The sequence below is a fragment of the Pipistrellus hanaki genome (genome assembly GCF_964339955.1).
Source record: "Pipistrellus hanaki genome assembly, chromosome: 8".
NCBI lineage: Eukaryota > Metazoa > Chordata > Mammalia > Chiroptera > Vespertilionidae > Pipistrellus > Pipistrellus hanaki.
The window spans coordinates 53,517,807-53,544,279 of NC_140510.1; the positions used below are offsets into that span (position 1 = coordinate 53,517,807).

Genomic DNA, 26,473 nt, shown 5'->3' on the forward strand with positions numbered 1-26,473 from the left:
GTTTCCTTTTAGTTCTGAATTTTTTAAAAAGTTATGTAATTTTATTTTCTAATTTTAATATTTTTCCAGTAGAATGTTTTTCAAAACATTTAAACATCTAATAGCTGACCTAGTGTCAAATGCTATATTTAGACATTTCTAAACTAAACTAAGCTTATTTTAAACTAATACTTTCATATTATTGAATAAATTGCTAAGCATCCCAAATTAAAGAAGTCATTAAAAATGTGATACAGTCTAGTGTTTATTTTATGTTATGGCAGGTACACTTGATTTTCAAAAATTTAAAACATATAAAAAGTGGTTAGGGGCTAACATTTGTATCAACAGTTGATAGTGTTTAAGATTATTTATTATACAGCAGGGTACAATGGTAGTGCTAATGCCAATAGGGCACCATGGAAGTTAGTCTAAAAATTATCACTAGGCTTTATACAAGCAACAACATGTGTTGCTATTTTAGAATTTCAGGACATAGTCTGCTTCTAATGCTAAGCAGTCCTTTAACATTTTTAATGTTATAAGTGTAATAGTATTTAGTTTGGCAAATGTTTCAAAATAAAGTAGAAATGTATTCATAACATCACAGAAATGCACATCCAGTTTTGTTTTCAATAAGAACCATAGGTACAGATCAGAACTCTTCCCTATATGAAATAATTTACACACAGATGAATGCTATATCACTATCTAAAATAATCACTAAATACAATTCTTTTTCTGAAATAAACAAGCAAAGGTTTTTTTCATTATCAAATATCAAAAACATAGAGATAATGCATAGTTTTCAAACAAATGATACTCTAAAATTATAGGAATTTCTGTGAATTCAGTGAATGTGCAACCTAAATCAACCAAGTTTATTATAGTACAACTATATTAAGAAACCAATGATCAGAAAATACAACCATATGAAAAAAATTTATAATCCACAAAACTGTTTTTCAGGCCTGAAGGTAAAATAGCTCCACAGTTTACAGGTAAAACCCAGGCAACAAAAATGCGTGCTTGTCTTCAATAAGCAGATATTTTATGCAGAAGATGTAACACTTTGCTTGTAGACAGCATGGTATGCATTTCTCAGCAAGACATAAGGAAAACAAGATTCCAAAAGATCCATTGTCAGGAATGGGGATTCCTGCACAATCTGAAAAATTCCAAAATGCATTAGAATTCTAATTATTTATTAAGTGAACATTTACTGACAACTAATAACCATAATTTTACATTGTTACATTGTTCTCACTAGAAATAGACACAACTTATTTTCCCTTTACTTTAAAAACTGAAAGGTAAACCGAAGGACTTGTATGCATGCATATAAGCAAAACCAATGGACAAAAAACTATGGGGAGGGAGGGCATATATGGGAGTAGGGAGTGGGGGGAGGGGGGGGCAATGGTAAGATATGTACACATATAATACCTTAATAAAAAAATAGAAAAAGAAAAAAAATGCTGTAAGTAGTAAACAACAACAAAAAATAAAATAAAAACTGAAAGGTAAATGTGCCACAGTGAATGCTCTCAGAAATCAGTTAACCAATGGGAACATACTACACACATTCATAGCCTTCAGCAATATCTCTATACTATCTAATAAAAGGGTAATATGCAAATTAACCATCACTCCATCACAAAGATGGTGGCACCCATAGCCACAAGATGGTGGTGACCAGTCCTCTCAGCTCCGTTGTGTCCCCAGTCATGGGGGGAGATGGCCACTGAGAGCGGGCAGCTTGAGTGGCCTGGTGGAATACTTGCTTAGTCGCCACAGCAACAAGGCAAGCGTTCCACACCCGGCCGTGGAGAGCCTCTGGGCAGCGGGCGCAGAGTGGCCAGGCCTCGTAGAGAGCTACTGGCACACAGATTCATGCGCAGGGCTACAAGTATATATATAAAAGGCTAAAATGCAAGGTGTCCCCTCGGGAGATCCCCCGGGAGGCCAGGAGTTCGATTGCTACGACACGCGCTATGACCAGGGGGTGGCGCAGAATGCAGGAAGGCCCCAGCCGACAGCTGAAAGATCCCGATCGGCCCTGATCACTGGCCAGGCCTAGAGATCCTACCTGTGCACGAATTTCGTTTACCAGGTCTCTAATGTAAGACATAAAAGAAAATCCCAACATTTAAAATGGCCATATTTTGCCAAGACCGGTTTGGCTCAATGGATAGAGCGTCGGCTTGAGGACTGAAGGGTCCCGGGTTCGATCCCGGTCAAGGGCATGTACCTTGGTTGCGGGCATATCCCCAGGAGGGGGTGTGCAAGAGGCAGCTGATCAATGACTCTCTCTCATTGATGTTTCTAATTCTCTATCTCTCTCCCTTCCTCTCTGTACAAAATCAATAAAATATATTTTAAAAAAATAAAATAAATAAAATGGCCATATTTTGAGGTCTAACTAGAGACCAAGACAAGGCTACAAAGCAATTAAACATCAAATCAACTATAATTAAGTGGTGAAAAGCTTTAAATTCTAGAGAAATTCAAAAGAGCAGAAAGATTAACATAGATCAGAGTAATCAGGAAAGTCTCTCCATAAAAAGATTTGAGCTATGAGGCATGCTGAATCACTAAGACAGACACAGACCTCTGCCAGTGAAGGAAATTATTCTCAGTGAGAAAAGAGCTTGTTCATGGTAGAAACAGGCCCAGCTGGTTCATGGAAGTATTATAGAGTATTATAAAAAATTATATTAAATGGGCAGAATGGAGTCAGACTACAGAAAACTAGAAGAGTTAAAACTAATACACTAGGAAAATATAAGACCTAACAAGTTAAAAAACTACAAAGAATACCTTATAGGTAATGCTAATCTTTTATTTTGTTGTTTTCTGATATGATTATCATATTGTGAAATACAGGTGATTGTCATTCTTTTTAGCAATTTTAGAAAGTATGTGATTTGTGTGGGGTGAGCACCAGGAATCAAAAAGCACATCAGCTCTTACTGTTATTTAATCACTAAAAGTCAAGAAAAGACTATCAAGAATGACTGGAACTTCTTTATTATCACTAAAACTTAAAATGAGACTTACCATATCTAGCAGTAAATAAACAGATTCTCTATTTCTTGTTGTTGTTTTATCAGTCTCCTGGCCAATTTTCAGTAGACTGGAGGACGCAAGCTTAAAAGTTCACACACATTTAAATAAGTTCTTTTTAAATAAAATGCTCACCAGTTACTTGTTATTTTCAGTATGTTTGAACTTACAACAAATTTCAATCACTCAGTTGCTTATATAATGAGCAACTAAATGACAAGATAAACGTAGATCTTTACATTCAAGCAATAATTTAGAACTATCCTATATAATAAAAGGGCAATATGCAAATTTACCCTAATGGCAGAACAACCAGGAACAACCTGTCACTATGACATGCACTAACCACCAGGGAGCAGATGATCAATGCAGGAGCTGCCCTCTGGTGGTCAGTGTGCTCCTACAAGGGGAGGTCCGCTCAGCCATAGCCGGGGAGTGGGCCTAAGCGGGCAGGTGGACATCCCTGAGGGGTCCGAGACTGTAAGAGAGTGCAGGTCTGGCTGAAGGACCCCTCCTCCCCCGAGTGCACAAATTTTCATGCACTGGGACCCTAGTTAAGGCATAAGCAGATACAAAAATGAACGTAATTAAATTTCTTATTGGTCTTTAAAACTGATATTTTTCAGGAAAAGAAATATTTTTTTTATCTTTCTTATATTTGTATTAACCATATTAGTTCCCAATAAGAAAATTTCATACCAAGTTTGAATTAATGGGACATTAGGACATTAAGTTTCAAATAAAAGAAATACAGGAAATGAAAATAAAATTTCAATTTCAATACTGTTTTTTTTTTAAACAGACATTATTTTCTCAAGTTAGTACTATAATTGCTTTAAATGTTTTAAAAATAAACTTTTCTAAAAAGCTAACATGACTTATAAGTTGAAAAGAAGCATTATTCTAGTGTTCATTATACCATGATTCATCTTTCCTTAAGTAAATATGGAAAAGCTACAATGATAAAGGAAAGAGAACTATACTATCATAGAAACTAGAGCTGTACTTCATCAGGCCAGAGTTAGCACAACTAATCTCTTTTGGAAGTAGTTTGTCACTATTAACAGTCTTTCTCCAAATAAATAAAAGAAAAATATATCCTTTTACACAGAACATCTTTTCTTTGCCTCAATTTTCCTTTGCTTTGTTTTTCCCTTTATAAACTCTAGACAAAATTCTAAGGTACTACAAACATCAGCTTTGAAAAAAGGTCATTCTGCAGAGTTCAAAAACTGGGAGACTTCTAGGTCAAGGGGGAAAAATGCAAAACCAACTACTCCTTATTTAATGCCCTGCCCTACCTATTCCTCCTACCTGCCCCCCAAATTAGTTAATTAAGAGAATTTACTCTCTTACTCTCTTACATTAGTTATTTTAAATTTTCTTTATAAAATGTCCTAAGTTTTGCTACTGATAATACATACCGCCAGGAATTCTTTAAGACGATCTTCAATGCTTCCTTTGTGAATTGTAAACAAAGCTGCAGCAATCTGGTTGATGGCTTTGGCCAAGCAATGAATGTTGTTGCAATGCCCTGAGAAAGTGCAAATAGGTTTGTGGTTTCTGTGTGACCCCCCAAATATCAAATAAGACAGAACGCAGATCTTGAATGACTTCACAATCTACATAAATAGTGGCATGATTAAAAACAAGGCTGAGGCATAATCTGTCTTGCTCTCCTTTCACTTTCATGAAGACTAGTGCTTTTAAAAATAACACAGCAAGTGAGCAACAAATGATTATGTCTGTATTAAACAAACAATTAAACCCTTAAAAGAAATCAGTTTTATAATGTCTTAGTCACTTAAAAAAAGAAATGCTTAGCTGCTTTACAAACATTTTCTTATCCAATCCTTAAAATAATCCTAAGAGTTAGATACTCCCTTCACCATCCATCCCTGCCACACATACATTCAAGCACCCATAAACTCACATAAACACATTTCCTATATCAGAAAATTGGGATTTAGAAAAAGAAATACCGACTATTCAGGTTACACAGCTAGTAAGTGGCAGAACTTAACCCACATTTTTTGTAAAAAATATTACTTTAAAAGTGTCTGACATATCAAAACTCTTAACATTTCCATTGACAAAATAACTTTAGACCACAATTACCTTCTATAGCAGGGCTATACTGAGACATCACATTACTGGCCAGTGTTGGCAAAGAAACTGCCACAAAGACCATGAGGAGACAGGCAATTTTATATTCTTCTTCTGGACTTATGTTTTCTAAGGGAGAAAAGTTAAAAATAAAACCAAGGTATATCTTCTAGATTAAAGAGTTGATCATCTAAATCAGAAAAGGCAAATTTAAAATTTTATATAAGGCATTTTATTCTACCTCTACAGAACTGATCACAGTTTTGTTACAAGAAATACAGAATGAATATAAACAATATATGCTACTAGTGGCTATTATCAATTCCCCAGGCATATTTCAAAGACTGCTAATATTTTTAAATTATAAGATTACAGGGCAAAAATATAATTAGGATAATTGAAACCCGAAATTTCCTTATTGAAAACTGATGATAAAATTATTTACAAGAAAATTCTATTTACTACAGTTTAGAAAATTTATCATCTCATAAAATCCTTAATATTTTTTTATCTAAAAGATATGAATGTAATTTGAAATGTACTATTTAAAAGGTATAAATGTGCAAAATGAACTGGATTTCCAACCTCTCCATCTTAGAAGACAGAAGGAACCAGTCATACATGAAAATAACTAGCTTTTAAGATATAACCCTTTCAAAAATATTTACTGTATTGTGAACCAAAATTGTGGATTATCTTGTACCTGGTAACTTCTAGTCATCCTACTATTCACCGCCACATATAACTAAGAGTTGAACATAAGAAAAGAGCCAGAATATGTTTTTAAAATTTGGTTATGAAAAATACAGCTGTGGCAAATTAAGTAATAGTAGTAACTATCCATGTGACTATAATTAACATACTGCATGAATTACAAACATAAAGCAGTAGTAAATAAAAAAATAACTGATGAACTCAGTCATACAGGCAAAGGACTAAGGAAGGGCATTTTAGTACCAGAAACAGATGAAATGTTATCCACTTTGTAGACAAATCTAGAAATATCTAGAGCATTCTGGGTACTACATTTCACAGGGCTGGCCTCAAAATCTTTTAAATGTGTAATATTACATAATAATACACAGAATCTTTATGGTTAGTAGCGCTAGTCCTATTTTTAAAAGGACACCCTTTTTCTAGGTATCATCTCCATTAGCATACAAATAAATATGGACATAAACCTTTATTTTCCCACCTCAAAAAAACTTTCCCTTGGTTTTACTTCGGCCTCCAGCTACTATAATTTTATTTCTTTGCTCTTCTTTAAAGTAAAACTCTTTGAGAGTTTATCTCTAAATCCTTTTCTCTTATTCTCTCTTAAGCCCTTGCTAATCAGCGCTTTGCCCTAGAAATTCCATTGACACTGCATCACCCATTAATTCTACACAGCTGATCATTCCTTTTCCACTTTCCTGGAAGTTACTGTTTCCTGGTTTTTCTTATCCTTTACTGGTTCTTCCTTCCCAGTTTTTGTGGGGTTTTTTTCCCCCAGTAGTTCCTCCTCTTTTCTCTGAGCTCCCAGGGCTCAGACTGCATCTACTCCACTAAATAGATTTAGTAATCTAATCCAGTTTTATGACTTACATAATCTAATCTGTATGATGACTATGCTATAACTTAAGTTCCAAAATACAGAAATCTTTGTCTTTCTGTAACTAAGAGAGAAAGAGAGAGAGAGAGAGAAAGAGAGAGAGAGAGAGAAAGCTTGACATAAAGTAGGCATTTGAATAAACAGATTAAGTATCACATTTATATCTGTGTTGCTCTGGTAATTTTAACTAAGACTACTACCGTGTTTCCTCGAAAATAAGACATTCTCCAAAAATAAGACCTAGCGCATGAAAAGATAAGACATCCCCTGAAAACAAGACCTAGCGCAACTTTGGGAGAAAAAATTAATATAAGACACTGTCTTATTTTCAGGGAAACAGGGTACATATTTACTAATGCATTTTACCTGATTTTTGTGAAGAAAGAGCTACAACAAGGGCAGGATCAATCTCACAAGGCAATCCAGCAGCTGATGATAACTCATATACATTCATTGCAACCTGAAAAAGATATAAGAATTACAGAGTAAGAAATATTCTAACAAATTTCTGAGAAATCTCACTTCAGTAAGAAAAGATATTTTGTTTAAATTAGAGTCTGCCTACAAGAACACGAGATAATCTTGAAAACTTGCTTGCAGCAGGAGGTATAGCAAAACTAAGCTACATTGAGTAGACGATTTGGTACTTTGTGGTACGTTGCTGCTGGTTATAACTTCCTACTGTTAGCCAAACAAAACTTGTATACTTTCTGTGGCAAATTCCAACAGAATCATTCTTAAGCTATTATTTTTCTTAGAAGCATGGATATAAAATGTCAAGCCAAAAGAGATGAATAAATGAACAAAAGTGAATAAAAAGTATTGAACTTATGTTTATATTCACATTTATTGAGTGAAAAATTATATCTCATCATATCTATAATGTGATAAATTACTTACTATAACAGCATTAGGGAATACTGATTTAAAATCTGATCAAGGAATCTCTAAAGACTAAAGTAATTTTTTTGGTATCATATATGGACTCCAAATACTTAAGATATTCTGGCTGTTCCACACCTATTAAAAACTACCTACATAATTGGTTACCTTTGATATTACAAAAAAGAAGTATAAGGTATGAAGTAAAACTTTATCTTAAAATACATAGAAATTTCCATGGATTAAGTTCTACATAAACACACAGGTTGTGATCCATTATTCACTCTACCCACAAAAATTAACTCAGAATTAACTATAAAATTCTTAGAAGAAAACATAGGCAAAAATCTTTATGACTTTGGGTTAGGCAATGATTTTTTAGATAGAAGCAATAATAGAAAAAAAATAGATAAACTGGATTTAAAAACTTTTGTTCTTCAGAGGACTCTATGAAGAAAATGAAATAAACCCACAGAAAAGATTTGCAAATCATGTAATCTATTAATGAACTTGTATCCAGAATGTATAAAGAACACTTACACCTCAAAATTAAAGACAAACAACCAATTTGAAAAATGAGCAAAAGTATCTGAATAGACATTTCTCGAAAGAAGATATACAAACAGTCAGTACTTCTTACTGTAATTAAGAAGACAGATAGTAACAAGTACTGACGAGAATATAGAGAAAGTGAAACCACCACATACTGCTAGTGGAAATGCAAAATGATTCAGCCACTTTAAAACCAAGTTGGCAGTTTTCCAAAAGGATATAAAATAAAAAGTAAAAAAATAAAAAAAAGTTTCCATATGACACAGCAATTCCACTCCTGGAATAATACCCAAGAGAAATGAAAACATATGTCCATACAAACACTTGTACATGAATCTTGTTAGTAGCATTGTTTATAACAGCCTAAAAGTGAAAACAATCCAAATGCTAATCAATTTAAATGAATGGATAAATAAACTATTGTATACAGCCAGGCAATGGAATATTATTTGGCAACGAAAAATGAAATAGTGTCCAGCTGCGGCAGCTCAGTTGTTGAGTAGCAACCTATGAATCAGGAGGTCACGGTTTGATTCCCGGTCAGGACACATACTAAAAGTTTGCTTAAATTTAAGCACAATTATATCAGGTGCTAAGAGAATTGGATGGTTACACAGAATACTAATTAGTATTCTCATGACCTGCACACCAGGGTCTTCTCAAGGACTAATTTGTCTTTAATATTTTCTTAACATTTTTCTACAATGTTTCCACTTAAAAAAATAATTTTGGCTCAACAGTGTGGTTTAGTGGTTGGGCATTGATCTATGAACTAAGGAGGTCATGGTTTGATTCCTGGTTTGGGCACATGCCTGGGTTGCAGGCTTGATCCCCAGTGTAGGCCGTGCAGGAAGCTGATCAATGATTGTCTCTCATCATTGATATTTCTCTCTCCCTCTCCCTTCCTTTCTGAAATCAATAGAAAATATATTTTTAAAAAAACACAAGGCAGGTAGATGTGAGAATGCACACAGATCTGGTTATCTCATAGGAAGTGCATGTGAAAGAGAGGGGTAGAGTTAAGAATAGAGTGGGAGCCGAAACCGGTTTGGCTCAGTGGGTAGAACATCAGACTGAGGACTGAAAGGTCCCAGGTTTGATTCTGGTCAAGCGCATGTGCCTTGGTTGAAGGCACATCCCTGGTGGGGGGTGTGCAGGAGGCAGCTGGTCGATGTTTCTCTCTCATCGATGTTTCTAACTCTCTATCCTTCTCCCTTCCTCTATGTAAAAAATCAATAAAATATATTTTTTTTTAAAAATAGAGTGGGAGAAAGAAGGAACAAATGCTAGATAAGATTTAAATTTGAGAAAAGACTCAAGTGTCATACAAGAGTTTAGAGAACCTTTTTAAATCTGTGTTTTTCAAAATATGTGCAACAGAAAACAACCATTCTAAGAAACATACAAGCTTAAAAGGCACTGGTATGAGCTGACATGTTACTTACTAGATGTGTCATCCTAATAAATCAGTGGTTGGACTTCATGATCAATACATTTTCAAAATAAAAATTGTGAAATTCACTTAAGGCTACCAACCTCACATCTTATATTTATTAAGAACAAGATATTTTAAAAATTAAAATTTATATAGCCTACAATTAATATTCTAAGATTTTTTTAACATCAATTTAAAAAACTGACTGGATTTATCTTTATTTAAAACAAAACAACTCTTATTTTATTATCTCGTCTTCCTTATTCAGCTCATGACCGTGTATAAACAGTTATCAGTTTAAAGGAAAAAAGATCAATACTGACCCATTTTTACATTAGTACAGATGATCAAGAAAGATTAACTTTCAAAATGCCTGCTTATTATTTTGGTGCTTAGCTTTCAAAGATGCATTTTCAAAGGCAAGCATGCTAACTATTCACTCTAAAATAGAAACTTTACTATGCAATTGTAGATTTACTAAATTCTATTTCATATGTAACTAAAACATATTTCATTTTAGAAACTGTAAAATCCAAATAAAAATTTTATTACCTTCATATCAGTTTCCCTTGGAATGTGGTCCTTGAAATCTTCAATTGAACTTACAAGAAAAGGAATGTGGTAGGACAAGACCTACACAGGACAACAAAAAAGAACACAGCATTATTTTTAAAAGACGATCTCTAGATTTATGAAATATTACCATTCAATAACTTCTAGTTTTCATAGAAATCGTTTTCTTTATCCATTGTCATGTAATTTTCAGTACTAAGATACACAGAAATGAAATGTATGTATTCAATGCCAAACTGAATACAGGCAAATGGAAAATGCTTTAGTGAAAAGTTGAAAAGTACCTCAATATCCAGGCAAGTTATACCCCTTGAATTTCAATACCAAAACAAAAAAAGTTTAAGTATCTTTAATTTCTACATACTTTATTTTAGATGAATACAAGAACTGAAACTTGAATTATATCATTGCCTACTATAAATTTAAAGAGTAACTTTTAATTTCTGGGAAATTAAAAAGGATTATATGAATATAGGATATGTACTTATAATGGTTTCTTACATCTCTAAGTGCTTCTTGTGCCAATGAGCGGAAGGATAAAATTACACCAATTATTGTCATCCTCTTCAAGACACTGTCAACAGCTAAATGTGAAGGAAGGGGAGTAGAGAAGAACATGAATTAGATTCTTTCTTAACCTTGAAGAAAACTCTTAGTCATAAAATTCCCATGATAAAAGGCACAATTAATAGCATTTTACTATAACAAATGATTAAAGAGGCAAATGTATTGAAAGCTGATATGAAAATTAACTATAGTTTACTGCAAATGGAATATATCCTTCAAAATGGTTTAGATAGGTCACCAGACTCTTGAAAAAAATCATATGTTGAAATTCTAACTCCCAAAGGTGATGGTATTAGAAGGTAGGACCTTTGGAAGGTGCTCAAGCCATGAGGTGGAATCCTAATGAATTCAATTAGTGCCTTTATAAGAAACAACAGAATTATATCCCTAACCCCTTACATCAGGGGTCCTCAAACTTTTTAAAGTGGGGGCCAGATCACGGTCCCTCAGAGAGCTGGAGGGCCGGACTATATGAACTACTAATTCCTACTGTAACACCTCGGCTGCGCTCACTGCCCAAAAAACCTGGCGGGCCAGATCAGATTCCTCTGCGGGCCGCATGTGGCCCGCGGGCCATAGTTTGAAGACCCCTGCCTTACATCATGTGAAAATTCACTGAGAAATCTGCAACCCTGAAGATCCTCACATGACTATGCTGGCACCATTATCTTGGACTTCCACAGCTGTGATAAATAAATTTCTGTTGTTTATAAACTACTCAGTCTATAGTGTTTTGGTTTAGAAGTTCAAATGAGTAAGACACATCCCAAGGAACTCATATTAGAGCAATGGCTATGTGGGTCTTGACCAGGCAAGCAAAAGGTAGTGGGAGACAGGACAGAGAAGAATGGCTGGATGTGAAGTTTATCCAAATAATGGTTTCTAAACACTATGCTAAGTATTATAGTTTATACTATCCTTCAAGAAATGTGTGGATTATTTAGGGTTTTCAAAAATATAAACAATGATATGAAAAGAAGTATGTTTAAAAATATGACTCTGAATGTCAGACAGGTTAGAAAGTGAAGACTGAATGCATGTTAAGAAGCCATGACTGGCCCTGGCCAGTGAGGCTCAGTTGGCTGGAGCATCAGCCTGTACACCAAAATGTTATCAGTTCCATCCCCGGTCAGGGCATATGCCCAGTTGCAGGCTAGGTCCCAGACTGGGGGGCAAATAGACCAATCTTCTCTCACATCGATGTTTCTCTCTCTCCCTCTGCCTTCCTCTCTCTCTAAAAATCAATTAAAAAAAAAAAAAAAAGGCATGACTGTAGTCCATGATAAAGCCTTAAACAAGAACCACAGGAGCAGATTTGGGATTTAAAAGGTGGAATCTGAAGTAGGAGTTAAAAGCTCAAACACCTACAGCAAGGAACATAAAATGATGAAGTAGACAAGGTGTGAAAGAATAGTGAGTGGGAAAGACTAGAAAAAAATTTCTGAAGACAATAACTGCAGATTAATTCCAGCCAATCACTGCCATGTGGAGAAATACTGCCCATTATTAAATTTGCTCAGGTCACATAATTAGAAAGCCAAAACTGAAAATTACTTACAGACTGCCTTTCAATTCAGAGCTACTTTTTAATAAAAAAATATTGCTTTTTCTTTTTAAGGATGTTTGTTGACTGTGAAAATCATGCTATTATAAAAGTACATCAACTTCTGGACATGGATAAAAAAAAAGCATGAAGGTAGAGGTCAAAGACAAAAGAGCAATCTGAAAAATAGTTCAACTGAAAAGGTAGCTTTCTCTGTTTCCCTGAATAAGGTACGCTTAAACAGATTTTTTAATTCCAAAAATATATTTAATAAATTATATTTAAAGATAAATTTGATATATACGGGTATTAAAACAATTTATCTTTTGATTTTGGCCAATTACAGGTCATGAATCACCACTATTATAGACAATATTCAAGCAAACAGAATCTAGATAAAGGATGATGAATTTTATTTTGAAACCTATAAATTCTGGTTGGAATTTTAACAAATTCTATGTTGTTTCAATTCCACAAATCAGAGAGTTAAACTATCAGTAAACAGGCACTGAACAGCGCAGTAGCTTAGTTGTTTCTAACCAGATGCTCTTTATTAGCAGAATATTAACTAGCGTGAAGGCTAGTTGGGTGTTCAAATGAGTATTATTAAATAGGCAAACATAAAAAATACAAAAATGTTAAACAAAAAAAGACTAGAAAATACAAGTACATAGTAAAACAAGAGATCAAATAGATATTTAATAATTTCTTGTTAAAAATGTATTCAGTCTCCTCTTCCTATAATGTTACCAAGTCATTTTTTTCTTTTATTTAATTTCATTTTTTAAGTATCAAACAGTAAACCTGACTTTTTTCCCCCTTTCGGTATACAGCTCTAGAAAAATAATTAACGTGTATATTTGTGTTATCAACATCATCACCACTATGATGAACTGTTCCCAACCTAAAATAACCCCTCATTGCTTTCTATTTATAGTTCTGGCAACCACTGATCTATTTATTCTACAAGGCAAACTGCAGTGTAATTTTATGTAATTTTATGCTAAGTTTATATTTTAAAAGCAAGATAAGATAGCTTAATAAAATTTGACATAGTTGTAAAACATTTAAAAGAAAAATATCAAAGGCAAAGTAAGTAAAGCACATGAATGGATTACTTTTTTCAAATTTTCTTAAGGATTACTTTTTATTTGGGAAAATACACTTTCTGGTTTTCTCAAATGCAAAGACTTTTTTTTTTAGAATTTCACTAATTTTCTAATGTTGGGAAGTCTTAAATGAATCAAAAGAAGCATGACTTTAAAGTAATTTATAATTATAACTTTAAGTTCAAGTATAAAAAGCAAGTGAAAATAAAATTAATCCAAGTTCATCTAAAATAGTTATTGGGCTAAACATACTTTAAGATTCACTCTTATTTCACAATATACCTCCCACAAAAGACTCAATGTCAACTGTCAAAAATACATTAAAATGGATTTTTTTTAAAGGTATATGCTCAGATTTTCATGTAATGAAATTTTTTTCTAGTCTTTCCCACTACTAGTTAGCAATAAAATGGAATAAACTACTGACTCACTTAACACAGATGGGTAAATCTCAAAAACATGCTAACGTCAGACACAGAAAGAGTATGGCTTAGTTTATATAAAATTCTGGAATAGCATATTTAATCTGTAGTGATAGAAATCAGGTAAGTTCTCTGTATTGGGGGCTGGGATGATCACTGACTATACAGAGGAGACTCTGAGGTGGTGGGACTGTTTTACGTCTTGATTACAATAGTGACTACATAGATGAATGCATTTGTCACAATCCATCACACAGTTCACTGAAGCATGTGTATCTTATTATATGTAAACTGTACCTTAATCAAATTGATTTTTAGAAAGTGACAGACTCAAAAGTTAATTCTCCTTTAATCTAAATTAATATAGATTTACTGTATTCAACTTAACAGGTTCATGAACAGTTCATATTAAAAGTATTTGACACAGGGTACTAAGAATACAGTAAAAAAAATTGTGAAACAGATACTTACAAAGATCCTTTGATTTAAAATTTTTCTAGTTCTCTTCATAAGCTAAAGAGTACTTATTCATAATTTATTACTATATTTATGTTTATAAATTTTAAGCAAAAGCTAAATACTTTAGTCTTCTTAATGCTTCTAAAAAGTATTAGAAGTTACCCACATGATAATCTTTTAAAGAGTGCAGCCATCTGGTCTGGTTTGTCAAAGCTGGTCCTCATTTGTGTTAGCACATCAACATTCTCCACCACAAGTTTCTAAAAAAAAGAAAGAAAGATCCCAGGTCAGGCATGAGATCTCCTTGTGTTAATGAGATAAGAACATGTGGGAAATACAATTCAGGAAATCCAGATGTTCTATACCAGTGTTTCCCAAACTTCTCTCATGATGAGAATCACCTGGTGGAGTTGTTAAAATACAGATTCCTGAATCCCAACGAGGAAGTGCTAACCTAGAATTTTTGGGAACATATAGGTAAAATTGTATACTAACTTAGTACTTCCTAGTTGGGATTCAGGAATCTGTATTTTAACAACTCCACCAGGTGATTCTCATCGTGAGAGAAGTTTGGGAAACACTGCTATATTTTTGTTGTTTTAATAAAGCAATCTTAAAATTATTTACATAAGCTTAATGTTTTCTTGCGTTTGCAAATTCAGGAAGAGGAGTCCAGGAAAAAAGCCATAAAGATAAGTAGCAGGATAAAGGATTATCTTATCCTTAGACACAGAAAAGCATCAATAATAAAAAGCAGACACAGAAGTGGATATAGAGAGCAATAAATTCCACCAAAACAACAACTGACCAAAGATAGCCTAGAGTTCATTGCTAGATATACAAAATCAGAAGGACAATAACTTGTTAGGGTATGGTACCACTTCAAGGAGATTATAATAAACCAATATTTTCCAACACAAATTATCAAGTGGAAGGGCCAACTATGTACCTTCTCTTTCAAAGACCATCGAGAGAAAAGGAAAGAGAATAGAAAAAAAAGAAGGGATATAAATAAGGGAAGGGAGTGAAGGATAACTATTCCAGAAAATCTCATAAAAGAACATTTTGCTTAAAAGAAACACTGGAAAGTAATTTGGTTTAAAATTTACAACTACCGTAAGACAAGTGTAATTAATTTGAAAAATAACAGATAAATGTATTTGGAAAGCTTAGATATATGTATTTGAAATATGCAGAGAGGAAGCCTGGATTTGGATATATGTAATTATAAATACATATACTCAGGCTTCACCCCTGCATATTTAATTCAGCAGGTCTAGCTGCAAAGATATGGCAAGCATATTTCAAGTGCCATAGCGGTTCTGTTACAAGCCAAGGGCTGATGACATCTGATTTGAGGGGAAAAAGAAAAACTATACAGAAAATCTATAAAACTCATTTTTCCTATACTCATATGCATTTGGTTTAGGTTTCTTGATATTACTTCAGATTATTTCTCTTTATGCTCCCCACCAAATGTTCTGCTTCAGTCACATTTATCTGCTAAATCCAAGTCCTATAATCTCTAATTAGAATGCCTGCTCTTTCAGGGGCCAATACCATACTTGTCTCATTCTAAAACTTGATTCAACCAATATATGTTCAGACTAAATGCCCAACCCTGACACTGCTCATGCACCTTAAACAAATATCTCATCAGTGAATCAAAGACACCACTGAATTTTAAATTCACCATTACCTTATGTGCCACTAAGAAGAAAATAACCACTCTACCAATTAAACTTAAATGTTTTCTAATTATCTGACTATAAGATACACACAATTTCAGAAATATAGGATAATTGTATTATAGAATTAATAAATTATAGTATATATTTAATAGTAAAAATACGGTTATCATTTTTAAGCTCCTGTATGAGGCAATTTACAAACAATCTCAAATGAGGGAGAGGATATTCTAATTTTACAACAGAGAGAACTAAGGCTCAGAGAAGTTACATAACTTGACCAAAGTGGCAAAGATTTTAAGTGGCAAAATTGGAATCTGAATATAGATATGTTTGATTTAAAAATCCATCCCTTTAAACACTAAAGAAATGGTTCCCAATCTTCAGTGTATATCAGAATGATCTAGAGAACTTTATTAACTAAAACAGATATTGCTGGGTCCCAGCACCACACGTTCTGATTCAGCAGGTATGAAATGGAACCAAAAATGGTGCATTTTTTAAAAGTGCCAAGGTAATGCTGCTGCTGATGAGCTGGGGGAAATTATTTTAAAGCCATTAACCTAAAGCATTTGTTAGCACATTACTCTATTTAATTCTTTACATATTTAAAGCCATTGATAATATCAATGGTGAATGAACTGAACACTGGAAGTAATACTAGGAATTACCAACTAAATGGTTTATAAAAGGAACTGAGACAAATCACATGAAAGCAATCAAGAATACTAAAAAGAAAAAAAGGTTTTCTATAAAAAAAGAAAGGGCCTTGGGAGGTAATGGGGGAATAAGGACACATATGTAATACCTTAATCAATAAAGACATTTTTTTAAAAAGTTAAAGTATTGACACAATTCATATTTCAATTTCCTACTTCATTTAGAAGAAAAAAAAAAAATCTACTAGGGCTCCGTGAAGAACTAAAAGAACTCATCTGTAAAATGCCAAAACAATTCTTTTGGCAAGGTTGGAAGAATAAATTGACTCGACGGGCACAACTCCAAATACAACAGCCCAAGAATTTTAGTAGAAAGAAGACTGGTTGTTTTCTTCTCCAGAAAGTAATAAACATGTTTTACCACAAGTACACATGCATAGTGTTGACTATGTCTGACACATGATTTATTCACAACCATTAAATATAAAGCACTCCTTTTTTATTGGCACACAACTTTACTGTTTGAAACAAAAAAGTCCTCAGCTGCAACAATTAAAGCCATCCATAAGATGAAGAAGATGTAGACACGTAATATTTAGTTTGTCAATTTAGAAAATAAAAGCTAAGAAATTATAGAATGATCTTTAAATATTTTAATTCCCTCAAAAACATTTTATGTACCAATTCCAACAGATTAAAATGCTATTAGAGGTATAATCATACTCTAATATAAGTATGGGCTACAATGTCATCCGAGAGATATTTGATAATATTAAGAAAAAAAATCTAAATGTTCATATCCTTTAAGCTATTTTCAAAAATTTTCCTAAAGAAATGCTCAAATATGCCCCAGCCAGTTTGGCTCAGTGGACAAGAGTGTCAACCTGTGGATTGAAGGGTCCCAGGTTTGATTCCGGTCAAGGGCATGTACCTTGGTTGCGGGCACATTCCCAGTGGGAGGTGTGCAGGAGGCAGCTGACCGATGTTTCTCTCATCAATGTTTCTAGCTCTCTATCCCTCTCCCTTCCTCTCTGAAAAATAAATAAATAAATAAATAAATAATAATAATATATATATATATATATATATATATATATATATATATATATATATATATATATATTTTTTTTTTTTTTAAATGCTCAAATAAGTATGTAAAGTAGTTTGGAAGTGCTGGTTAAATATAGAGAATTCTCTCTCTCTCTCAATCTCTCCAGCAATTTTGTCAGGAGACAACCCAGAATGAAAAGGCCCATAGCATGTCAGCCTGGTGGATGGCCCTGCTGGAATATGCTGATGCTGCAGAAGTGGCACAAGTAGCGGAGGGCGGGTGGGCAGGTGTGCATCACTCACAACAAAAGTTTTAAACATGTGAACTGTGATTCTGTCAAAGGTAGTCTCTGCCTCTTTTTTTTTAAAATGTATTTTATTGATTTTTTACAGAGAGGAAAAGAGAGTTAGAAACATCGATCAGCAGCCTCTTGCACACTCTCTACTGGGGATGTGCCCACAACCAAGGTACATGCCCTTGATCAGAATCAAACCTAGGTTCTTTCAGTCTGCAAGCTAATGCTCTATCCATTGAGCCAAACCGGTTAGGGCAGTCTCTGCCTCTTGATGTAAGAATAAGGACCAATCAAAAATTACTATTTAGCCCTAGCCAGGTAACTCGAGAGCGTATTAACCATACACCAAGTTTGCACGTTCAATCCCAGTCAGGGCACATACAAGAATCAATCAATGAAAGCACAAATGTTGCTGTTATTTTTCTCTCTCTCTCAAATTAGTAAATAAAAAATAATTTTAATTACTATTTAGATATTGTGATTGACCAGGCTTTTTCATTTTCAAAAAGACCAGAACATTCAGCTAGGAAAACGTAATATATGTTCCTGCCTCAGATAGGGTGGGTTAGATGACTGCTTAGGACCCTTTCGTTTCTAAGACAGTACAGCAGCACCGTACCAGGGTAAAGCTCTAGAGCTAGATAAGACTATATAAGTTCAAACTTTAGTTTCTCCACTTTACGCATGTGAGCCTGGACAAGTTAATCCTTCTTGTTTTCACTTTTCTAATTTGTAAAACGGGGATAATTCCAGTTTCAATCATTTAAAGGAGTTAATAATATGTATGTTTAAAGTTTATAAAAGTCCTAGAACAAATTATAGAAGCAAATAATATGTATGTTTAAAGTTTATAAAAGTCCTAAAACAAAGAGTCAGAAAGAAAGATATTTTTATTTATGCATCCAACAGATATTTAACAAGCATTTACAATGTGTTGAAAACTAATTTAGCACCAAGGTTTTAGGAGTATTAAAGGTTTTACTCTAGTGAGACTGGCATTAGCAAATACATATGGGAGGTCCAAGTAAGATACACATAAAATTGGACGAAGAGAATAAAAAGTGATGATTGCTATTTTTAAAAGTGTGGTTAGTTGGTCCGAAGGTTGTGGGTTATTGTTAAGCTGATTAAAAGTGTGGTCAAGGAAGGATATTCTGATATGACATTTGAAAAACACAGCAATGTTATGAGAAGGCAATCTTAGGCATTATCTCTGTGAAGAGTATCTGAGGTGTCACAACAAGCAGGCCAAGTAGGCTGGAGGAGTAAAGAAGGTCAGGAAAAGTGCAGGCCGGGTCCTACAGAGGCCTCGAGGACTGTTAAGGACATTGATGTCTCTGAACTCTCACAGATAGGAATATATAATAGAAAGATCCAAATAGGCTAATTTTTATTACTTCATCACAATACTCAAGCTACTATCTTTAATGGCAAAGAATCACTAAAAATGCTAACAATTCTGAAAGTACCTATTTATACAGTTGAAATAGAAAATAATAGGCAAAAGTAAAATTACTGGGCCACAATTCTTCTATTATCTCATACTAAAAGGAACATAAAGTAAACTGAAAATTAGATATTTGTTACCCGAGAACAAAATAGAAGAGAGATAATGTATTTACAAGGGAATGAGTCTAATAAATGAGAAATATTGCTTGTAAAAAAATGAAATTTGCATTGCAATGTTTGTATGTTTAAAAACATAGTATAAAGTCTGTGTATTTAAAACCCACATTATAAAGTATCTAAAAGCTGACTTCTATATAAGAATTGTAAAACATTCTTTTAAAAAATAACAATGAGAAAATAATGACATGATGAATACCAAAATAATATTTATTCAGTACTTATTGTGTGTCAGGCAGCATGCTAAGTAATCAAGCAATTGACATGTATTAATTAGCTCATATAATTAGCTCATATAATTGTATGTTTAAACTTTGCCCAAAGTCAAAGCGCACAATTAACAGGATGAATTCCAGGATAGCCAGACTTGAAAGCTTGAGTCTTTAACTACGGGGTAATATTGCCTCCTTTTTAGTCACACTGACTCTTGCCATCTATTTTATTCACTCAGCAAAATAGTTATCAACCTTGCAGGAACTGAATTATCCTATAGGTTTGCTCAATTTTCAGTAAATCAGATTACTATTTGTAAAACAGAACAAAACAAAGATGCTATTAAAAGACCATGCTAGGCCCCACTGGCGTGGCTCAATGGTTGAGTATTGACCTATGAACCAAGAGGTCACAGTTCAATTCCCAGTCAGGGCATATGCCCAGGTTTCGGGCTCGATTCCCAGTGTAGGGCATGTAGGAGGCAGCCAATCACTGATGTTTCTATCTCTCTGATGTTTCGATCTCTCTCTCCCTCTCCCTTCCTCTCTGAAATCAATAAAAATATATTTTTAAAAGGTACTTCAAGACCTTAAAAAAAAAAAAAAAAAAAAAAAGACATGCTAATGCTATAATTTCATTTACATACGAGAACTTTCATGTCAGGTTAAAGAAATTAACATTCTAGGCTTGCTGCTCATTTTCTTGAAATGTTTTTTTGGAATTTGTGTTTATAAGCTAAAATTAATAAAGACTACATTACCTTAAGTTCAGCAACTTGTGATGAAATATGCCACATAAGGCTTTCACTTAGGAACTTCATACCATATGGGCCTAGCAGTTCTGATAATGACCTCATTTCTGAAAGGAAATGCAATTACTTTTATACTTTGACAAAGCAAATACTTTAAGAAAATAAACATTAACAAATTGAGACATTACAGTATAGAAGCAAATTACACCTGAGAAGTCTCTAGAGTAAAAAAACAAACAAAAAAACACAAATGCAAAAGTAAGTTTGAAATATAATGTACGACTTTGTATATAACTGAATGAAAATAGTCATAATAGAATCAAAAGCCAAAAAGAATCAAGGTTTCTTCATTCTCTAAAACATGTGAATAAAACAAGTATTATTCACCTGATATGTCAGAATACTCCTCTGCATTGAATGTTAATTCATTTTCTGTAGGTAAGTTCACAAAAGCTTTCATTGCAGGGAAATAAGCTATATGACCATTGCTGACTTGTCTTAATAAAGTTTCCAAATACCTAAGAAGAAAAGTAAATTTATAACCAGGAGGAACTATTTAATTCAAAATGTATTATGCCATATATTCCTGAATATAATTTTAAGTTGGCTGATAATATGAATGAGAATTTTTCCATAAAAAAAAATAATTTTCCCAAGTAGTTCATTACAAGGAAACATTGTATGTATCAATCCAAATTTTCAAATGCGTTCCTTACCAATTTGTGTATAAACTTGTAATGGTTGGCTCTCCATGACTGTCTAAATGTTGTGTTTGCTGAAGAAGAACATTATTAAATACTCTTGTAATATCTATTTGCACATAGTTTTCTATCGACTGCAGTACAGTCATATATGCTCTTACACTTGTTAAAAGCTCTGATGGTTTTGCAATTTCTTGTGTGGCTTGATTATACATAGTCATTCCAACAATTGACCTGAGGTAAAGAAAAAACAACAACAATAAGAAGAAAAGAGTTCTGACTTTTGCATTTATAAATATAGGCCATTCAACCTACTAATCTTTAATATCAAATAAGCAATAAAATTTTAAATACAATTTGTTACAAAACCATGAAATTACTATCATCTTCCAAAGAAACAATCTAAACAAACAATGACTACCTAAAAACTACAATGAAATGGTAATGAAATGATTTAAAAATTCTAAAGACATCAGTAATAAAATGATTTAAGGATAAATCCCTTTGACATAATACATTATAGCAAGTACAGTGGACTATTTTTCATAGCTTGAATTCATTTGGCATTATGTGCCACTAGTTTTTTTTAAGTTTTATACATATCACCAGTAGCTTTAATATTTAACAACCCTACTATGCAGTTATTATTACTACCATTTCACAGATTAAAAAAAAAAAAACACCACACACACACACACACACACACACACACACACACACACACTCTAAGGTTCAGAACTGACCAAGGTCACTTTGTTTGAAATTGGTGGATGTAAGGTTTGGCACCATTTCTGTCTAACTTAGTGCTGCCTCTTAACAAAATGTGCTATAGTCAAAACAAGGCAACAAACAGAAAATTTCATTGTTCTTTAATTACTTGTAGCACATAAACACAGTTCAATTTAGTTTATATCCCAAGACTCTGCATAAATCTAAAAGGAAAGACAAATTTTGAAAATACTTTCTTTCCTAAATGATCTTTTCCTACATTGGCCACCCCTATTTCACCTTCATTAAAAATCACTAAGTATTAGATTTGTCAAGTTCTTAACCTGTATTTGTAAGGAAGAATAATAGACAAACCTCAATGCTATTAAAAGTCCAAGGAGATTAACTCAAGATAAAAATGCTATCCTTGCAATATGGCCCCTAAGTCCTAAGATTGTGCTCAAGTGAAGTGTTCAACTAAAATCATCAACTAATCAAGCTATATGCGGTGGCATAAAAATCCTTTCCTACGTCAACAAGTTTACAGCCTTGGTTTGATCTTGACCACTAAGGAGATAGATGTTTGGTAAAAAGAGTATCTACTTCTTCTCTGTGGATTAATAGACCAGACTACATATTTACAGAAGGAAAACATGGGAGCTGTAAACTGAATCCTACCTTTCACCCACCACTCTAGCCACCTTGGTAGTTAAGAATAATAAATACCAAAGGGCATAATTTCCCTTTGTCTTAAATACTAGAGCATTCTGAGTTTTACCATCAGAATGCCTGCATTACTAAAGCCAGCAAAAGACAGTCTTTGTTCCAGACCAAACCCTTCTCTAGTCAACTGATTACTTAACATTTAATTTAGAGTCCACGTATATATTCTATTTGATTCCATAATCATAGAAATCTCACCAACTATAGCTCTAAGCTTTATGTTTCATTAGTACTCATAGTACTTAATACAATGTTAAACAAAAGGTACAAAGACTATTTGTTAATTACTACAAAATTTTGAAAAATCTTTGGCAAAATTTTGTTTTATAAATTGCTTTAAGGCCTTCAAGACAAACTTATCCAATCAATCAATCAATATTTTAATAAATTTGTAACTTTACAAAATGGATTAAGAAACAATATCAAGTTGAAAGATTTCTGATTTATCTCATGCATTATCATTTCAAGAAACATTATATATAACGTATAAAACTATAATTAGAACTAAGTGCCTCAAGATTTTAGATCTATTGGCATAACAGCACACATCTGAATCCAGAATAGTATTGAATTCATCTAGTCCTGAGGTTTTTGAACATTTAAATTTGACCCCTTGTAAGGTATGTATCCAGCATCACAGCTCAGTACACACATGTGTACATACATAACTGAAGTGTCATGACACAGAATTTATACTTACTACATTCAATGCACTAATTTTTTTCTACTTCTTTCTTTCCTTTCCTTCTTCCTCTTCTTTCTTTAAATATTTATTACAGCCCTAACCAGTTTGGCTCAGTGGATAGAGCATTGGCCTGTGGACTCAAGGGTCCCAGATTCGATTCTAGTCAAGGGCATATACTTTGGTTGCAGGCACATACCCAGTGGGGTGTGTACAGGAGGCAGCTGATGGATGTTTCACTCTCATCAATGTTTCTAACTCTCTATTCTTCTCCCTTCCACTATGTAAAAAATCAATAAAATATATTAAAAATATATATTTATTACAACCTTCTAATCTGATTTCATGACCCCAGGGGATGCCACCTGACAGTTGAAAAATACTGATTAGCTCCAGTTTTCTCATTTTACTTATAAGACAACTAAGGCTCACTGAAATAAAATGGCTTGTCTAATGTTACAACTGGTTAATAACAGCAAGTATGGGATAAGAATCTGAGTAATTTACATAATTCCCAGTTCAGTATTTTCATACTTCCCAAATAATTATTCTACTAATTCTACTAATGCTTTTTCTCATAAAAGAAAATACTGTGTCGATGTAAAGAATAAATATAACAAACTCATTAAATGAACAAACAAGCAAAAATAGTTAATGTTCTTTCTTACTTAGTAAAGCGGATTTCCAGGTGAGAAGTCAAATATTCTCGTGGGGTAAAGGTATGTTCCCAAACCACCATGTTTGGTACATAATTTATAGAGAAACACAACTCAGAAAGTGCAGTGTGCAATTTATCAAGGCTGAAAAAATATTAAATAACAGTAAACAAAATGTTCAACATTTTATCATAACAACACAAATTAATTTTATAAACATGAGATCTTATTTGGGGATAATAATTATAGAATTCAATTTCTCTCTTAAAGAAAGTTCAAAATTTTTTAACACATGAGAACAATTTTATGAAGATAAGCAACATTCATTTCTATCTTCAGATGATAATGACTTAATACACAAAAATGAGCTTATTCCACATTCATAAAGATAATCATTTCGAATTTCTATTGTAATTTCTGTTGTGGAGGAAGAAAGTTGTCTACAAAATGACAAATAACTTGCTCAATGTACGTAGCAAGAAATAATAAATTTACTTTAAGCAAAAAAATATTCACCCATTATTGCCCACCTATACCTCCTCTCCAGGTAAGCAAACAGCTCTAAAATGCTACCTATTCTGATATATCCATTTAAAATAATGGTATCAGCCATACACACCATATGCCAAAATAAAGTCTCAAATATCTTATTTTAAATACAATGAAAATAAAAGTGCACTCCTAAATTTTTAGTTAGATTCCTGGTCTTTAGTATTCTGTATTTAAAGACAAGACAATTATCATCTGTTTTCTTCAAAACTCCAAAATCTGCATTTTTAGATGAAATAAGCACTTAATGGTTAAACAAGTTCACAAAGGTGAAAAAAATTAATGACTGGGAAGTGGAGAATTTACAATTACTAGCATTTCATCAATACTAACGCCATACAAAAGTAAACTGAAAAAATAAACTGTAGCAAAAAAAATTAATAAAAGTAGATGGCTTACTTGGTCACTACCAGCCTGTTTTTCCTCATGCTCTCAACTCCAGGTTTTTCCCTTTCAGGTTCCCCTTTTTTACCAGTTTGTTTTTTTGACTTCTTATTCACTGCCTGACTAATGGTTTTGGCACAATGCTTGGGCAGCAACTAAATTTAAAAAGAATAAAATATTACATTATACCAATTACTTTGAAAACACATTAATAATTCAAATAAACCTTAACTGAATCCAGTATATGTAAGAAATATCCTGCTAGCAGTAAGAACAGAGGTATAAATAAAAAGTAGAATTTACCTAGCTCAGGGAGTCTAAGCTTAGTGGAAAACAGAAATAGGTAAATATTCTGTGAAGACAGACTTCATAGAGAAAGTTATAAGAGGACTGCAGTTTAAAGGATAAATGGCCTACAAAGAACAAAACTATGTTAGGACAGAATGTGTTCAGAATCTAGTGAGAATTGCTAGGTGATGAAGCCTAAGTGCACACAGGACAGAGAAGTTTAAACTATCATGAAGGGACTTAAATGCCAACCTAGAGGTTTCAAAAACTATCTAACAATGGAGCTTCACAAGAGGTAATAAGATTTAGTAAGAGTCTGAAAATAAGAAAATAAAAATATATTAATAAACAGTAAACAAAGTGTCCAACAGATCATTTTCTTGCTTTCATATACAAATTTCCTATCTGTAAGAAAACATTTAAATTATTACCTGGTCACTAAGAGTACACTGTTCTGTGCAAATATCAGTGATAAGATTTCGAGCTTGTTTAGCCATTTCATCCAGAAACATGTTACATAAGGAAAGACTTCGATCTCCAATATGATGTCGCTGTTAAAGCAGAATAATAATAATAATTATCAATAAGTAGTTTGAGATAAAGCACTTTTTAAATAAACACAGAAAATAAGATTAAAGTCTATTCTACATTAAGGAGTGGGGGTCAGAGATTATTACATACATTACTTTTGTGCTGCTAGAATAAATGTAAGATAATATAAAAGAATGTAAAATACTGAGACATGCAAAATAACTGTTCCTAAATCTATCATGATACCTTAAAATGTATTTTATTTAAATTTCCTTTAAAACTTTAAAGAGGATGTACAAGCAAAATACACTTACATAAGGAGAGATTTCAAATTATAAATAGTTATAACCCTGTTTAAGCAAATTCTGACTTGGGGGAAACCTATTAAATCTAGAAACTATAAATCTATTAAAATTGGGTAGTAACATCCTCACAGTTATTAATCCTAAAAGCACTCCCTAACAAACTCCTGCAGGCTAATCTCTATCTCATTCCAACAGAATCCTGCAACAGATGTTACCTAATGCTTAAAAATATTAATAATGCTACTACTATCTGTAAGTTTCTCTTCTACAAGTTCTAAAGTTTTAAGGGACTCAATATTAATTCCTAGTAAATTATACATAAATATACTATTTAATCTTAATATATATTATTACTACATTTAAAAAGTGATATTTGTTC

General features: G+C 33.0%; 1 protein-coding gene across 2 annotated transcripts in view; it reads right to left on the reverse strand.

Moving 5' to 3' along the window:
- Window positions 1–226: 226 nt before the first annotated feature.
- NCKAP1 (NCK associated protein 1) overlaps window positions 227–26,473 on the reverse strand; it is a 92,464-nt gene continuing 66,217 nt past the window's right edge. For both annotated transcript variants that reach the window (XM_084892579.1, XM_084892580.1), the window contains 14 exons: window positions 25,690–25,809; window positions 24,986–25,125; window positions 24,050–24,181; window positions 21,284–21,502; window positions 20,955–21,085; window positions 20,577–20,674; window positions 14,451–14,544; window positions 10,686–10,768; window positions 10,164–10,244; window positions 7,109–7,202; window positions 5,164–5,280; window positions 4,470–4,579; window positions 3,040–3,129; window positions 227–1,147 (listed from right to left, as the gene is read on the reverse strand). In XM_084892579.1, the coding sequence (XP_084748705.1) occupies window positions 1,031–1,147; window positions 3,040–3,129; window positions 4,470–4,579; window positions 5,164–5,280; window positions 7,109–7,202; window positions 10,164–10,244; window positions 10,686–10,768; window positions 14,451–14,544; window positions 20,577–20,674; window positions 20,955–21,085; window positions 21,284–21,502; window positions 24,050–24,181; window positions 24,986–25,125; window positions 25,690–25,809 (1,626 nt within the window). In that variant the 3' untranslated portion in view covers window positions 227–1,030. The remainder of the gene's footprint in view (window positions 1,148–3,039; window positions 3,130–4,469; window positions 4,580–5,163; window positions 5,281–7,108; window positions 7,203–10,163; window positions 10,245–10,685; window positions 10,769–14,450; window positions 14,545–20,576; window positions 20,675–20,954; window positions 21,086–21,283; window positions 21,503–24,049; window positions 24,182–24,985; window positions 25,126–25,689; window positions 25,810–26,473) is intronic.